Source organism: Nannospalax galili, unplaced genomic scaffold (genome assembly GCF_000622305.1).
Source record: "Nannospalax galili isolate Female #2095 unplaced genomic scaffold, S.galili_v1.0 scaffold888, whole genome shotgun sequence".
Classification (NCBI taxonomy): Eukaryota; Metazoa; Chordata; class Mammalia; order Rodentia; family Spalacidae; genus Nannospalax; species Nannospalax galili.
Window position 1 is genome coordinate 1,402,027 of NW_008357921.1, and position 17,188 is coordinate 1,419,214.

General features: G+C 48.0%; 1 protein-coding gene across 1 annotated transcript in view; it reads left to right on the plus strand.

The window, feature by feature from the left end:
- Pitpnm3 (PITPNM family member 3) overlaps positions 1-17,188 on the plus strand; it is a 93,430-nt gene that overhangs the window by 7,997 nt on the left and 68,245 nt on the right. The window contains exon 2 of the mRNA XM_008855654.3: positions 10,293-10,388. Within this exon, the coding sequence (XP_008853876.1) occupies positions 10,293-10,388 (96 nt within the window). The remainder of the gene's footprint in view (positions 1-10,292; positions 10,389-17,188) is intronic.

Genomic DNA, 17,188 nt, shown 5'->3' on the forward strand with positions numbered 1-17,188 from the left:
ACAATTTTGTGTTGGGCCACACTCATAGCTGTCCTGGGCCACATGTGGCCCACAGGCCACAGGTTGAACATGCCTGCAAGTTATTTGTGGTGCTGGGTCTGGGCTGGATGCCATGCATGATCAGGGCTGGGCTCCTCCTGTGCCTGCTCTTGTTGCTTGACTGTGACTAGGTTAAGGCTGGGTCTGTGGTCAGATTCATAACTTGATTTGAGGTTAGTCAGTGTCCATGGCTGAGCTATGGTTGAGATCAAGATTCTAGTCATGGTTGGGTTAAGGACCTGAATTGCTGTCAGGATGATTCTGCAACCGGAAGACTCAGCCTCAGTCCTTGGCTGTGCTCCCTGTGGACTGGATCTGCTTGATTGTCCTGAAAGCTGATGCCTCTTTGGGTCTTCCAGGATGCTGATTCCTGAGGCTGGGTACCATAGCAGATAGTCCCTCTGGGGCTCCTAACAGTCCTCTGAAAGAGCCCAGCACACAGCTCATCAGAGGCACGCATAGCATTTTAGGAGATAGTTAGGACTGTTTCTATAGCAACCAACCCCCAACCAACACTGATTTCCTTCAATAGTACCTTTTTCTGGAAGCAGCTTCTCTTGGCCTCTCATCCCTCCCTGGGTGGCCGCACAGCCCCTTCAATGCTGAGCATGGGTCAGTTGGCTCTGTGTGACCTGGTCTGAACACTAACCCTTACCTACAGAGGGGGCCTGAAGATGTAGCCTAAGGGTTACTCTCTTCTTTGAACAACCTTCCTGCAGTCATCCCTGTGCTGGGTCACCCTGAGCTTAAGAAAAACATTCTTCACTCAGGGCTGGGCTGGGAGAGGCTATGGGCCTGGAGAGGGTTGTGCCAGGCATCTGCCCAGGGGAGCCCCTGGTCTAGTGGGGCAGCTAGTGGAGATAACAGATACTGGATGTGATGGGACCCTGAGGAAGGAAGCAGGCACTGGTTCAGTGCAGCCTGAGGCCAGAGAAGGCTTCTGCTTTTCCCAGCAGGAATGCGAATGGGACAAGTTGGGGGATGGAAGCCCCCAGCAAAGGCCTAGAGAGGAAGAGGGGCAAACCTGGAAGGTTCCCAATACTTGGTGTTGCTGGGGCCAGACTGGTGGGAGGAGAGGCTAGGAGAGAGTGGAAGAAGGGGAGAAGAGAGATCAGCCCCATGAGTATGGGGAGGGGGGAGGGACTCCCATTCTAGGGCCCTGTGGGTAGAAGTTTCCACTTAAGAAAGAAGCAAGGAAGGATGCCTTTAATCCCAGTACTTGGGAGGCAGAGGCAGGCAGATGTCTGTGAGTTTGAGGCTAGCCTGGTCCACATAACGAGTTCTAGGCCAGCTAGGGCCCCTGTCTCAAAAAGACATTGTGACATGAACTTGTCATCTACAAAGTTCATGCTTAAGAACTGAGCAATGGAATTCTAAAAAAATGTCACACACACACACACACACATACATACATACACACACAAATCTCATAATGTTTTAAGTAAGTTTACAATTTTGTGTTGGGTCATACTCATAGCTGTCCTGTGGCTTGTGGACCACATGTTGAACATGCCTGCAAGTTAATTGTGGTGCTGGGTCTGGGCTGGGTGCCATGCATGATCAGGGCTGGGCTCCTCCTATGCCTGCTCTTGTCGCTTGGCTGTGACTAGGTTAAGGCTGGGTCTGTGGTCAGATTCATAACTTGGTTTGAGGTCAGTCAGTGTCCATTGTCCATGGCCAAGCTTTTTTTTTTTTTTAAAAAAAAGAAAGAAGCAAGGAAAAGCCTTCTTCGGATAAGTATGACTTCTTCCTTTAACAAAGCCTTTAATTTATTATTTTTACATTTTATTTTTGTGTATATGTATATGTGTGTGGTATATGTATACATGCATGTCATGGCACACATGTGGAAGTCAAAGGACAACTTGTAGGAGAGAACATTGGTTCTCTTCCACCGTGTGGATCCTGAGGATCGAACTCAGGTTATCAGTTGCACAGCAATTGCCTTTACCCACTGAGCCATCTTACCAGTCCCTTAACAAGCCTTTCTACGGGAGCAGTGAAGACTGGGTACTATGCTGAAGCTTTCTCAAATATTTATTCATTTATTCTCCCCATTACTTCACTTTTGTTATAATTATAATCATTATCTCTGTTTTTCAGAGGAGAAACTGAGGCACAGAGTAATTGGTAATTATTGGAGCTGGGAACCAGGCCAGTGGAAGCCAGCAGGTTCCCTGGAGGGAGGAGAAAGGCAGTTCTGTGGAAAAAGAGGAGGAGGAGGAAGAAGAGGAGGAGGAAGAAGAGGAAGAAGAGGAGGAGGCAGGAAGGCAGCTCCCTCGGAGTCACCTCCGAGTCTCCTCGGAGTCTGTCTGTGGGGCCTCCCCCAGGCTCCATAAAGTGCCACACTCTGCATGCTGTCTCTAGACTCTTGAGGCCCCAGGGCAGCCGTGAGGAGCAGTGCTGTGTTTCTGTGTGTGTGCATGTGCATGCAGGCCCCCAGGCCTGATCGTTTCATACTGACGAGCAGGAGTTAGACCAGAGCACAGGCTTGGTCAGCCTACTCTTCTGTGTGTGTGGTGGGTGGGTGTCTAAGGACTGTGGCTTCGCCTCCTTGTTACCCTCTCTTCTGCTGACACGCAGGTGTTCCAGCGAACCGGTGTCACTAGGACAGTTTCAGGTGCAGCCAGGCCTAGGCTGGAGCTGGATCACAGTCAGTGCTACACAGGCAGGTATGGCTAGAGACAGGCCCAGTGTTGGCCAACCTGGGCCATGCCCAGAGGTTTTTGCTCTGTCCTGGGATCTAGATATCATGTGTGCTATTTGGACACCCCCTAGAACCATGGCTCTTGGCACATTCCATGGCCCTTCCCTGGCCCTGACATCCTGGGCTTCTTACCTTGGGGGAGAAAATTCTGGGTCTTCGTCCCTTGGAAATGACTTTATCACTGTGGCTATGCCTCTCCATGGCCCTACCCTGCCTCAGCCTGCTCAGCCTTGACCACTTCCTTTGAGGCTCAGTTTGGGTCTCCTCTCCCCAAAAGACCTCTCCTACCTGCAGGGTCTCTGTCTTGTGGGTGTGGTCCCCTCCTGTGCCACCGACCCTGCCTGGACAGATTCCACTTGTATGAAATTTAGCCGAAGGGCCAAATTCTCTACCCTCTTTTCTGTGCAGGGCAGAGCAAGGCTGTGCCCTGGGCCAGCATTCCCAAAGGCAGGGACAGTTCCAGCTCCTCTCTATGCTCTCCCCCCCTCCCCCCCAGGCACCATCTGGCTCGAGGTCTGGCCTAGGAAGCATCAGCCAATGCCTCTGCCTTGTTTTTCTGTGCCCAGCCTCCTCCCTGTGAGGTGTCTTCCCCTCTGGACATGGCTTCTAAACACAGGGCAGTACCTCCTTAAGATGGACGTTTTACATTCAGTCTTGGCTTTCCTGGGGTCCCTGGGCCAGACTAGAAGGTTCCTGTCCATCTGCGTGTCTGCCTTTCTGTCTGTTGTTGGGGTGGGGTCTGAGATGGAGCCCCTGATCTGAGCCAATATCTGGCTGTGCTCATGTATGGAGGAGAGGAAACTCAGCTTGTGACAAGTTCTAGGAAACTATGCTGGGTCCGAGGTGGTGGGATGATGGGTCCAGAGGCAGAGTTGGGGGTGACTTGAGCAGCCCTGTCCTGAGGCCCACTTTGGGGCTGGAATGCAGTCAGTTTTCTCCAGGTAGGTGGAGTATCCCCTTGGCTTTGATGCAGGTTGTGGGTTTTAGGTCATTGTGGTCCTCAGGAGGAAGCAGGCTGAGCTTTGGAGGACATACTGAGAGCTATAGTCTGGGGGAAGCCCCTGGCTGCAGCTGGTCTTCCCTTGCTTCAAACCTTGATTCTATAGATGATACGGGCTACTGCCTCTTTAGGGCCAGGAAGTAAGCTGGACATGCTGGTGACTGATCTTACTTAAATCTTCTAACAGTGAGGTAAAGCTCATGATACCTGTTTTAGAGACTAACTGAGGCTCAGCGAGATTAATTTGATTTTTGTCATAGAGTTAGTGAGTGAATCCAGGCTGTGTCACTCCAAAGCCCACGCTTCAAGTGCTGTGCTGAACTTTCACCTGTGCTTGGCAACTGATTGGGTGCGACTTAGGAACAGTTCTAGGAAGGGAAAGTGGTGGGTTGGGAGCACATACCCCTCAAGGAATGTAGACTCATACACACATGCTTGCACGCATGCACATGTGCATGAACACTTACAGCCCTACAGACCAGTGATAGATACTTACGTCATTCTACACACCTTCCCACGGGGAAGTAGACACATGATTAGATTTTCCCACTGATGCAAGGATACCCAGACACTAATATGTAGACCTGCTGGGCAGATTGTTCTAGAAGTATGAGCGCCTAGCTAAGCCCTAAGAATCAGGTCCCCTAAGAAGAGCCAGGGGCTCACCTTTAACCACCTTGTTAAAGGCCCAGTTATCACTGGTCAAGAGAGTGGGCAGTGAAGAGAAGAAATTGTCTGCCTGAGCTGACATGGAGCCACCTAGCATAGCCCTCTGAGCACAGACCCCAGAGTCAGGCAGATCTGTGTTTGAATCCTGCCTCCACTGTTTACTAGCTTTTTGTCCCATGTTTAAGTCTGTTCCCTCCTGTAAGGTGGGGCTTTGTCATACCCATGCCATAGCGCTTGGTTAGGAAATTTTAGATAACATGGGAAGTAGCCTGGCACCCTGCACAGCCTCAGTGGGTCCTTGCTGTTCCCTTACTGTTTAGTCAACCATTTCTTGACTCTTCTGCATGGGATCCTGTATTAGACCCAGAAAATGCAGAGAAACATAGTTCAAGGACCTGCATGGAGGAGATTGTGCTTCTGGGTCTCTGTCCTTGCTGTGCTGGGGTCATCATGCCCTCCTGTCTCAACTCAAATACCCTCTGCAGCCTTTGGAATACCTCCCCAGAAGTCCTTCCATTGGAAGACTTTCTGACCCTCTTGGGCGTCTGTATTCTTTTCTTCTTGAAGTACGTAGGTGATAAACCCTGGAGGAGGCAAGGACCAAAAGCTCACCTGTTTCAACCTTCCATCTTGACAGGCCCTACTTGGACTGTCCGTTTCCTCCCTTGTGTCCACCTTGGCCATCAGCTCCAATTATGAGGGATTCTTTCTGCCCTTCTGACATACCAGACTTGTGTATAAATTGCTTTATCCAGAAAGGCTTTTTATCCATGCACTCTGTTCATACATCCCACATACATATCACATGAGCAAGCATGCACACAGTCACAAGAGCATGCTTAGCTCTCGTTATTCACTTTTTCTAAACAGTTAACTCCTCAGACCTCTCCTGCTCTTTTTCTTCCTTGCAATCTGACCTGTACCATTTGTTAAAATCAGAATATTGGAGGAAAAGTCAGAAGACTGTTGTTTCCCATCTAGAAGTCAATTGACAGCTGCTGCTTTTAAAAAGTTTATTTTAATATTTTATGTATGTATGCTTGTATGTATGTGTGTGGGCACATGGCTACAGAGTGTGTGTGTAGGTCAGAGGACAACTTATGGGAGTAAGTTCTCTCCTTCCACCTTGTAAGTCCCAGGGATTGAATTCAGGTCATCAGGCTTGGCAACAAGCACCTTTATCCATTGAGCCATCTCTCCGAGCTGCATAGCTGCTTCTACCATACTCTTCTTTAGAGGTTCTTTTTTATATTAGGTGTATAACAGGTCCCCAACACCTTCCCAGAGGTTGTTTTGGACAGTTTTAGTCCCAGGGAAGGGAAGACCTTGTGTCTTTAAACAAACTTACAGTACACATTGGCGTGGTGGCACGTCTTTAGTCCCAGCACTTGGAAGGCAGAGGCAGGTGGATCTTTGTGAGTTCGAGGACAGCCTGGTCTACAGAGTGAGTTCCAGGCAGCTGGAGCTACAGGGAGACCCTGTCTCAAAAAAACCAAAAAAAACCAAAAAAACAAAACCTTCAAAACTCATGACTGAGCATGGTGATATATGCCTTTTATCCAGCACTGGGGAGGCAGTAACAGGTGGATCTCTGTGAGTTTGAGGCCACCCTGATCTACATAGTGAGTTCCAGGCCTACTGGGGCTATAGGGAGACCCTGTCTCAAACCAAAACAAACCACTAAACCAAACCACCCAAAAAACCCCTCATATAGGCATGCAGTTTGAAAGCAAGGAGGATAATCAGAAACATGATAAAATATGCAATTGAAAAGAAATTCAAAGCTATAGTTTGATGGCAGAGGAGATGGCAATTCATGAAAGAGAAGGGTCTTGTGGACCACAGGAGAAGGGGAACTGCTCGATTGGTCCAGCATATATAACTAGGCACTTGACCAAGTGCTTTAGATGAGGCTCTCTCCTCACTTTCCCTGAATAGATGCACAGAGCCCTGCATGCCCCTGTCTAGTTTCCAGGTGGTAAAGCCACCATCAGAGACAGTTGTGGAGGGAGGGGTTGAAAGGGACAGGTCTCTCACTGAGGTGAACTGTGTTGTTTATTTGATCCTGTTGGGCTTTCCTTAACCCCTGAAGAATGTAAGCTTGGTGGAAGTTCCACCCTGCCCCCTTTCTTTACCCATGCCCCTAACCCTTTCAGTGTTTGGATGGAAGCTTCCTTTGATGTCCACCAGCCCTTTCTTTCTCTGCTCACTTCCAGCTGGGAGAACTTGCTCCCTCCAATAGAGCATCCTTGTTCTCTGCCCCAGTGCTTTCATGGAACCCCCAGAGTGTTGCTGTGACCTCAGATGATGTGGCTGGTACAAGGGAGGCTGTGAAGATGGTGAATGAGCATTCCAGAGCTTTCCTCTCCTCTTTTCCCAGGTTCTAGAACACTGTAAGCAGAGGGTTGGCAGGAATGTCTCCGCCTTCATACTTGAGTGAAGTATGTACTGTCCATGCATGGCACCTCTGTGTGCAGAGGCCTGTCACTCATCCCTGGCTGTTCAAACCTAGGAGCCAGAGAGACTGCAGTGGATTTTTAGATGATTCCATAGCCGTACAAGCTCTTGAATAGATAAAGATGATAATACTTACTACCCGAATTCTTGCTTCCTAGAAATGGAGTAGACTTGGATAGCAAGGGATGTTTGTCTATTAATATAGCTTGTTAATATAGTGTGTTAATATAGGGTATATGATTGTTTTTAATAACTTGGATATCTGTTTTAAATTTTGTTTACTTATTTGTATTTGTATTTTTTATGTGTATGAGTGTTTTACCTGTATGTATATAAGTGCACCATGTGCATGCAATGCCTGCAGAGGCCAGAAGTGGGTATTCTAGCCCCTGGAACTGGAGTTACAGATGGTTGTTAGCTGCCATGTGGGTGCTGGGAACTGGATATCTGTTTTATTTAGAAACTGTATTAAATTAATGGAAATTTGGGAAGCATTTTAAATGTGTTTTTTGAGTCACAGAGTATTTTTTTGTGGTATGATCAGTGCTTCCCCTCCATTTTCACATTCTAGCTGTCTACTGTCAGTGTGTAGGAATGCAGTGAACTATTGCATGTTGATTCCCATTTCTTCCATGTTGGGATACTCAGTTATTATAGTTCCAGTGGGCTTTGGTTTTTTGTAGAGTTTCGGTTTGCTATGTAGACAGTCATGTGATCTGAAAATAAACACAGGGTTGTTTCTTGGTTTCTAATTTTTGTTTTTCATTTCTTTTTCTCCTCTTGTTGCACTAGCTCAAACTTCTTCCACACATATTTAGAAAACAGTCCCATATGGATAGTAGAAAGACATACAGTCGTGGTGTGTCTGTGTTCTTAGGCCTCCTTGCTATAAATCCAGGGCCTAAAGGTGGGAACCTGAGCTCACCTGTTCTGCTGCTCACACTGCTGAGGGGATCAGAAGTTTCAGGGGCTCCATGGGGAGTGTCAGGCAGAAATGACTGCCTCTAGAAGTGACTCCACATTGGTGCTTCTGGTGACCTCTGACCTTTCGATGACCCAGAATGAACTCTGTCTCTTGGTGCCAAACCATAGAGCACAACCTGGGTGTATGTCTGGGAGTTTGTGGTGGGCAGGGCTGGAACACTACGCAGGAGGGTTCTAGGACAGCTGGGCTGGTCTCTGTAGGAGCTGTTCATGCACAGGGTGAGTGCCAGCATCCTGCAGGGAGTTGTGGTGAGCTGGGGCTGCAGCACATTCTCCACAGACTGCATCTGGGGAGGTGCCCACCTCTCAGTGCCCAACATCCACTGCATGTGGGAGTATCAGAGTTCAACTTTTTCATGGTGGAATCTGTCAAGTTTCTCATTGTACAGATGGGGAAACGAAGGCAAGGGCATTGCTGATGCAAACACCAAGATCTCTGTAGGGACAGGAGCTGTGTGTCTGGTGGCCAAGGCCTCTGCCCTAGGGAAGATATACCCCAAGTGCATGGTGATTTTTATGTTCTTCATTGAAAATGCAATGATTGCAAGATGCAGCCTTATTTTATAGACCATTGAGGGGAAGAAATAACAGTGCTACTTACATCTTGAAGTTCCCTCACTTAAGTCACGATCCAATTCCAAAGATAAGGGGAAACGTGCCTCCTAGAATAATCAAATGAGGTTAAAATCTTGATAGTCACATAAACTTACATACAGAGTGTCAAAACTGAGTTTTTTCTGCCTCTTCTTAGCAAATTTCACTCCATAGAGGTAACGTTTATAAATGACATTTTGGTGAATGCCCTGGAATATCTGGAAGTACATATATGTAATAATTCCTGTTTTTCTAACACTTGCTGTATGCCAGGCGTGGTACAGAGGATTACATGATACTTGTAAGGCCTATGGACTAGTCCCACAGAATAGATGAGGAAACTGAGGCACAGAGAGGAGGAGCTACTCACCCAACATCATACAGCTTCTAAGAGGCAAGGCCTGAGTGTGAATCCAGGCCTTTAAACTTCAGAACCTGAGCTCTTAACCAACATGCACATGCACCTCAGTATGCAGAGGTCAAAAGAGTGTTCTTCCTTGTGTGTTTTTCTCCCAACCATACTCCATGGGTATCCTTCCATGTCAATGCCTAAAGTGCAACGTCAGCCTCCAGCAGTCACTGGGAATCCTCTTGTATGGCTGTGTGTGTGTACGTGTGCGTGTGTGTGTACGTGTGCGTGTGTGTGTGTGTATGTGGTGTGTGTGTGAGTGTGTGTGTCAGCTCATATCCTACAAGTGAACACTGGTGTTTCTTTTGTAATATAGGTATTACTACTGTAATACTGAGATGACCAATGGTATGCCTCTGTCTTTGAGTCCTCAGGAAAATTACCAGGTTTTCTTCTATCACTTTCATGGTTTTCATTTAGAGACTCAGATTTCAATCTGCTTGCATGTACAAAGGGCTTCTTCATGTTCATGGTGGTCCCATGGTGGCTTCCCATGTTCATGGTGGTCCCATGTCCTCAGCCTCAAAGTACTGAGTGGAGAAGACTAGAGAATGTGGGGACAGCTTTGTTCCTGGCCTGCCTCCCCTTGGTCCCAGGGCAGGAAGTAAGTGGGGGCAGAGCTCAGGGCAACGGGCCATTCTCTCTGTGTGTCCTTGTCCCTGCCTGCTCTAGAGGACCCTTAGTCCTGCATCCTGGTTTTTGTGGATACTAATAATGGCATCTGCTATTTCTGAGCCTCCTGAGAACCGGACACTAAATACGCAGTATTTCTTATCACTCTAGCAGGGAATTGTTCTCTTCATTTTATAGAGGGGGAAACTGAGGCAAGGGTAGAAAGGGAATAGACTTTCAGGTTGCTAATGGCAGAGATGGGGCTCGCCCTCACTCATGTCCCCCTTTACTTGCTTCTCTGCTGGGGGCTGAGTCCTACCCTGGTCTGCATGTGCTGTGTATGATTGACATCTTTGGTGGTCATCAGAATGTCTGAGCTCCCCTCCTCCATACTCAATGAAGTGTGAACAGAGTGTGTCATTTCTGAGCAGAAGAATTTTCTGTGCTCCCTTGCTTCATTAGACATTGAAGTTTCATTCTGAGACAGTGACATCAGAAGGTGGTGGCCCCTTCATGTGGATGGAGGAATGGAGGTGAACCACTGTTACTGTAAGCAGCTGAGATAATTTGTTAATGTTGCTGAGCTTATGTTGACGGATACACTGTCTCCTTAGCTAAGTCTCTTATCCACTTCTAACTCTTGCCCTGTGAGACTTCCTCAGAGACCGTTTTTGGTCTTAAATGAAAGCACTAATAAGAGTAAGAAAGGATTAGTGTGACTGGAGGCTGGAGATGGGGAGCGCTCAACATGGAGGATGTGGCACTGCCTCTATCATATTGGGATATTCAATCTTGACTAACACCCATGTTCCTTTTGTCAGGTGGCCCTTCCCCGGGCGGCGGTGCCCCCTGGCACCTTCAGAATGTCCTCAATGACTCAGTGGAGAGCTCGGATGATGAATTCTTTGATGCTAGAGGTGAGTGAACTCCATCTCCACACTACTGACTGGGTGATCTTTCTAGAAGTCCAAAACAGATGATCTTTGCTGAGGATTAGCTCCTTCTCCACACACACTTGCAGCTTCACACTCCATAGTATCCAGTTGGTGGGAGCAGGGACTCAGTAACCACCCCTTCACTCCTTGAAATACTTATCAAACTCCTAACATGGACCAGGTGCTTGGGACACCATGGAATATAGTGAGCATGGTCTATGTCATCATCAGATTATAGTCTAGCTTAAGAGGCAAAAACTTCAAGATGATACAAAGGAAAACACAGTTACTGGTAGTGAGTGATGCCATCAGGTGAAAAGTACCAGCTGGTGTGAGGGAGGATGCCAGAGTGCCTGCTTTGGTGTGGGTGGGGTATCCTTTCTGCAAAGCCAAGAAGTAGGAGTTTGCCAGGTGAGGAGCGGAAGAGTAAGCTTTCCAGACAGATGAGAGAGCAGTTAAGATAACTCTGGATGAGGAAAGACTACAGAGCATTCTGGACTCTGAAGGGAGGCCCATGGGGCAGATGGGGTGATGTACCAGGGGAAGAGGAGTGAGATGAGGGTCTGTGATGGGTCCATATGTGACTTCTAAGATGGGCCTCACATAGATGTGGAGAGAGACACCAGTGAATAGTGGGCATCAAGATGCTACCCAAAGGGGCACAGAATGGAATTTCAGGCAGAGAGTACATCAGGCAAGGCACAGAGGTGTGAGCAGAGGAGGGAGGCTCAGGGAGTGAGTCAACCTGGAATTAACGAGAAGACACAGCAACCATGCCCAGGTGGTCAGAGTATGAGTGGGTGAGAAGCCCCATCAGCCTGTTCTGGCTCCCTCTGGCCTGCCTGGTCCTACTCTGTGAAGTCACTAAGGTTAGGGTGTTGACTTATTCCTCAGAAGGGATCACTTTGAAATACTTGGCAAACATGGTCGTGAAGACTGATGGTGCCAAACAGCATCTGGACACACAGCAGGACAGCGGAGACTGGTCTCAGCACGCCCTTGACTTGTTCTTTGGCCTCAGACAGGTCTTTCCCCTTCCCTGAGCCTTAGTTTCCCTATCAGCTCTGTGCAGCCCTAATTGGAGAATACTCAATTCAGGTGATTTTTCAGGGAAGCGTGACTGGATGAGGGGCACTGTCGGCACTTACGTCTTCCCTATCCTTGGCTCTAGGCAGAGAACCCCCTTCCCAGTGCGGTCCCTAAACCAGCCCACTCGGGGCTCATTTCCCATCTCCCCTTGGTTTTTGATTGGAGTGGCTGCCAGGGCTGAGTTTCTCCATAGCAACTAGCCCACAGTGTGACAACACGGCTTCAATATTTTGATGCATAGAAGAGTTTCATTTCAATATTCCTGAAGTTCATCAGGGCTCCATGGCCCCAGATGAGAGGATGGCGTGCTGCAGGAGGCAGGTGGCTGTGGGTGGCAGAGTCAGATCTGTGCCTTGGGTCCTGCTCACCTGTCTTCCCTGCCAGCAGCTGTGGATCCTCCCTGATCCCCTCTCTGGGGACCGCCTTCTCTCTCAGCCTCCCTCAGCTGTGTCTGTCCTGCCCTATCCAGTCTCAGTGAACGTGGCCTCACTGCTTGCTCCTCTGTCTCTGTGGCCTCACCTGCTCTTCCCTTCCTTTGCCTCACCACATCCTTCTTTTCCTTCTTTTATCTCAGGATTCAAGAGACTCTCTCTCAGGGTGTGGTCTCACACCCAGACCATATTAGAGCTGGGATGCTCCTCAAGATCTTGTGTGTGTGTGTGTGTGTGTGTGTGTGTGTGTGTGTGTGTGTATTATGTATGTGTGCCTGTTTGTGTGTGGAGGTCAGAAGTCAACCTTAAATGTCATTCCTCAGGTGCCATCCACCTTGCTTTTGGAGATGGGGTCTCTCCATCATCAATTAGGCCAGACAGGCTGGTCAGTAAGCCCCAGGGACCCACCTGTCTCTACCTCCCCAGTCCTGGGATTATAAGCATATGTCAAATTGCTAGCCTTTTACATGGGTATTAGGGATTAAACCTGAGTCCTCATGCTCACACAAGCAAGTACTCCTGTCCTATTTTATAAGCTGAGAAACCAAGGCTGAGGAATCCTGTTTAAGCACACACACAGTAGCAGAGCAGGGGCTATAATTCCACTTCATGTAACCCCGCCTTCAAAAGTGCTTACTGTGTGGGGGCTGGAGAGGTGGCTCAGCGGTTAAGAACACTGGCTGGCTATTCTTGCAGAAGAACCAGGTTTGAATCCCAGCACATGGGGGCTAACAACTGTCCATAACTCCAGTCCCAGAGGATCCGACAGCCTCTTCTGTCCTCTGTGGGCATTGTATGACATGAGTGCACTTACCTACATGCAGGCAATACACGCATACACATGAAATTAAAAAAAAGAATAAATGAAAAAAATTAAAAAGTGCTTACTGTCTGCCCAAACAGTGCTAGACCCCATCCTCGGTGTACAGACTGGAGACAGACCGGGTCCCAGCCCTGTGGGTCTTACCGCTTAGTGGTGGTGTCACATGGGAAGGGAAAAGACAATATACAAGGAAAGAAATTACATTGAGAATTCCCATAAGTAAAATAACACAAAGGAATAGACACTTTCATCGAAGAAGATGCATGAATGGCAAACACACACACAAAAAGTTGCTCAATGACCAGTGGTCATTACAGAGATGCAAATCAAAACTGCAAAGAAGGCTAGAAGGATGGGTCAGCTGGAAAGTGCTTGTCTGGCAAGCACAGGGGCCCAAGTTCAATCTTCAGAACTCACATAAAAATGCCAGGCATTGTTGTAATCTCAGCACTGGAGAGACAGTCACAAAAGGATCCTTGGATCTCACTAGCCAGTGTGGTCTAACTGGTGAACTTCAGGCCAATGAGAGACCCTGTCTCTGTGTGTGTGTGGTGTTCCTGAGGATGATACCTGAAGTTTTCCTGCACATGAACACACCTGCAGGCACATATGCATAAACAAATTGCAGATGGGCTGTGAGATAGCTCCGTGGATAAAGGCACTTGCCTCCAAGCCTGATGACCTAAGTGCTATCCAGGGGTCCACATGGCAGAAGGAGAGGATCAACTCCCACAAGCTGTCCTCTGACCTCCACATGCCCACCATGGAACACATGTACCCCATAATACACATATATGCACATGGAAAATAAATAAGTTAAAATGTGGTAAGAATTAAAAAGCAATCTACGCACCTACTAGAATGATTTATTAAAACAACTAAGCTGTGGAGGAACTGGACCTTCCAAACTATTCTGGAGGGGAGGGCATACCATTTAGAAAATGGATGGCAGATGCTGGGGAACAGTGTGGGGTGGGTGTGGTTCAGTGTGGAGACTTGCCTAGTATGCACAAGGCCCTGGGTTTGATCCCCAGTACCACAACCCTTCTACCCCTAGGTTTTTATTTAAGTTCTGGGAAGCATTATAGCAGGTGGATTTATTCTAGTCCCAATCTGAAAACAGTCCAAATGTATATCAGTGAGCAAATGGGTAAACAGTGTGGTCCAGTAGAAAGGAAGGAGCTGAAGCATCCAACAGTGAAGCCGACTTCAGTGCATACCGCACTATGAGAAAACGTCAGATGGAGCAGAGCCCACCATGATTCCTCTGACAAAATCTTTAGAAAATGCAGCCAGCCTGTAGAATAGGAGCTGATCCAGTGGTCTCTCAGAGCGGGAAGGAGAGGTAGAAATAACAGGAGAAAACTGGGGTGATAGGTTCACAATCACTGTCTTGCTTGGGGTGATCGGTGGTATTTACATATGTCAAAACATCACATTGTCCATTTAACTTACTCACTTTTCTCACATGCCTATTAGAAGATTTAAATTTACATAATGAAAACTAAGGAAAGATGAAAGGCATCAAGGTCAAAATAAAAGTTGTTAGAAATTTCTGTTCAAGTGCACTTCTAGATGCGTCTCCTCTTGTGGTCAGTGATGCTGCTGAAAATGTGGTATTCTGTTTTTGCACATGATGACATGTTTAACCATTTCTATTGTGTTTCACTTCACATTGTGCATTTTAAATAAGTGTAACTTATTGAATGCTAAGAATATGTCAGTAATGTTTAAAAATGGAAGCTTTGGGTTAGTGAGATGGCTCAGTAGGAAAAGGAGCTTGCTGGGCAAGCCTGGTGACCTGAACTTAATTCAAAGAACACACGATAAAAAGCAGAGAACCAACTCCTGAAAATTGTCCTCTGACTTCAACATACATGCTATGGCATGCACATACCCGTGTTCACATATACTCATTATATGCACACATCATACACATACAATAATACAATTTTCAGCTAAGGAAAGCTCATTCTGAATAAAATCTAAGTGAATGTGACAGAATGAGCAGCTAACTGGAGGACACTCCCAGAGGATGAGCCATGAGCTGAGACAGATGACTAGCTAGAAGGGAACCATACATAGGAGCTGTGGGTCCTCAGGAATAGCTGGGATGAACTTGACATCTTTGGGCAGTGGTGGGGAGGCTGGTGTGGCAAGTGAGTAAGAGAACCTGTTGGTGCTGCTGCTCCACTGAGGCTGTGAAAGGTTGTCAGCATCTTCTGGATCTGCTTTCCATGCTGACTCAGATTTGCCCTGGCACCCATATCCCTGTCCCACAGGAGACCAAAGACAGAAAGCTCTATTATGAGCTGGACCTGCTAAATAGAAGCAGGTCTAGATCTTGAGTGACAGCTGGACATTGTGGGTAGTGACAGTTACTAGCTGATAGGCAGCCTAGCTGAAAAGCAAGAGGTCAGTGAGCCAAGCAGGTCTAGAGAGCAAATGAAAATGGCCTTGGGACCCCCACCCCTGAAAGGACGCAAAATTGGAGTGAGAGTATCATCCACAGCATCCAATAGACCCCCTGGGATATGGTTGGGTATGTCAAGCACAGGTCGCTTTATGCTCTATTTCTATAGCAAAATATATGTCTTCCCTTTGAAAAGGTGCACCCTGAACATTAACCTTCTATTTAGATATGCAGACTATTCCAATTAGAGTCTTAAGCCACCAAGTCTAGGTACAAAACAAAAGCCCTTTTACTTAGGAAATGCCTGAAATGAGCCAGCAGGAGAGCTGAAGTCCCTGCCTCTGAGGTTTTGTTTGGCCATGGGCCAGGTTTACCATTATGCATCTGCAAAATGAGACTGGACTCATCTTGAAGCTTCTTTACAGCTCTGAACACTTCGTGGGGCACCTGAGTGGCCTTGCAAAGCCCTATTGACCACAATGTTAAGGTCCATGTCCTCACTTAGGCAAGTCTCAAATCTCTGAACCAAGTTCTCCTTAGAAAACAATAGGGATGGGGCCCATCAGTTCATGGGTGGAGAGCAGGGGATGGAGTGGTGATTTCTGGGTAGAGGAGCTGTTTCAGATGTAAACCACACGAGTATATCAGGCCCTGCCTTCCCACCAGCTTGCTTCACTTTAGGGGAGGGGAGGGAGTGCCATGGAGCTGCCCTGGAGTTTCTGGGGGTGGCTGGAGTGGCCCATCATCAGTATGAAGAAGAGTGAATATAGTGTGGAGAAAGCCATGGATGGAGGATGGGCCCTGTGCTAGTACAGGGTGAAGGTGGGGAACCAAGCAAGGGACATCCAGGTTGTTGGAAACATTGGTGCTATGAACCTGATATGGATGATGTAGATAGACCAGCTGCTGGACAGGGTGACTGAACTCTTGTCCTAAGAACTGGAAGCAAAGCCTTCCAGGCATAGGATGGGATTCCCTGAACCTGGGGAGGAAGAGATGCTTCCCGACAGCCCTGGAGACTGGGCAGAAAGGGCACACCCAGACCTTGGCTAGGGATGGAGTCCGGATGGGGTCAAGGTCGGAGCTGTACTAATGTGGGTGAGGCTCAGTGTAAAGCTGAGTCTGGGCAGAGACTGGGGCTCCATGATGTGAGACAGATGCCACAGCCACCTTCACATCAAAGGTCACCTGGGTGTGAGAATTAGCATGCAGGAAACAGTCAATACCCAGGACTGTTGTCCAGATATGCCCTCTGTGGCTCTGTGGGAGCTGTGGGAAAGCAGCTCTATTGGGAGAGAAAATGGATCAAGACTACAGCTGAGCCTTGTGGCCCCTCTGCAGGAACCACTCCAAAAGGTACATTTTACCTGCACATGGTGTGTGTGTGTGTGTGTGTGTGTGTGTGTGTGTGTGTGTGTTCTCCATGCCTCTCAAGGGACAAATCCATTGTTTACAGAGTGAAGATCTGAAGGCTGAATGTGGAGGGTGGAGACAAGAGGTCCAGATGGAGTGGGAGGCAAGAGACAAAGCATATTGGAGGGATGGGACTTGGAGCAGCTGGAGAGCTGAGGGCAGGACAGAGGGACAGGAAGCGAGAGCAACCCTGGGAAGATTCAAGAAAGCAGAGGGAGAGAGAGACACACAGATATGGACACTGTCTCAGACAGACAGACAGACACACACACACAGCAAGAGCAATGGGGAGATAAGACCTACAGTGATCCAGAGGAGGGGGCCAAGCCTGTGGAGTAGGAAAGCTTTGTGTGTGGGACAAGGACCCTGAGGAGGAGACAAGACCCTGAAGAAGAGAACCCTAAAGGGACAGAGAAAGGCAAAAAAGGAGGCTATCCCACCCAGAGAAAACAAGAGACCCAGAAGGAGGAGAGAGGGACAGATACTGGGATACAGATGAAGCAAGGGAGGGACAGAGGCCATCCAGAAAGAGCACAATCTGAGACAAAGACAAATTCAAGAATCAGGAGAGGCAGAGACCCATAGGAAGGAAAGAGAGGGAGGGAGGGAGGGA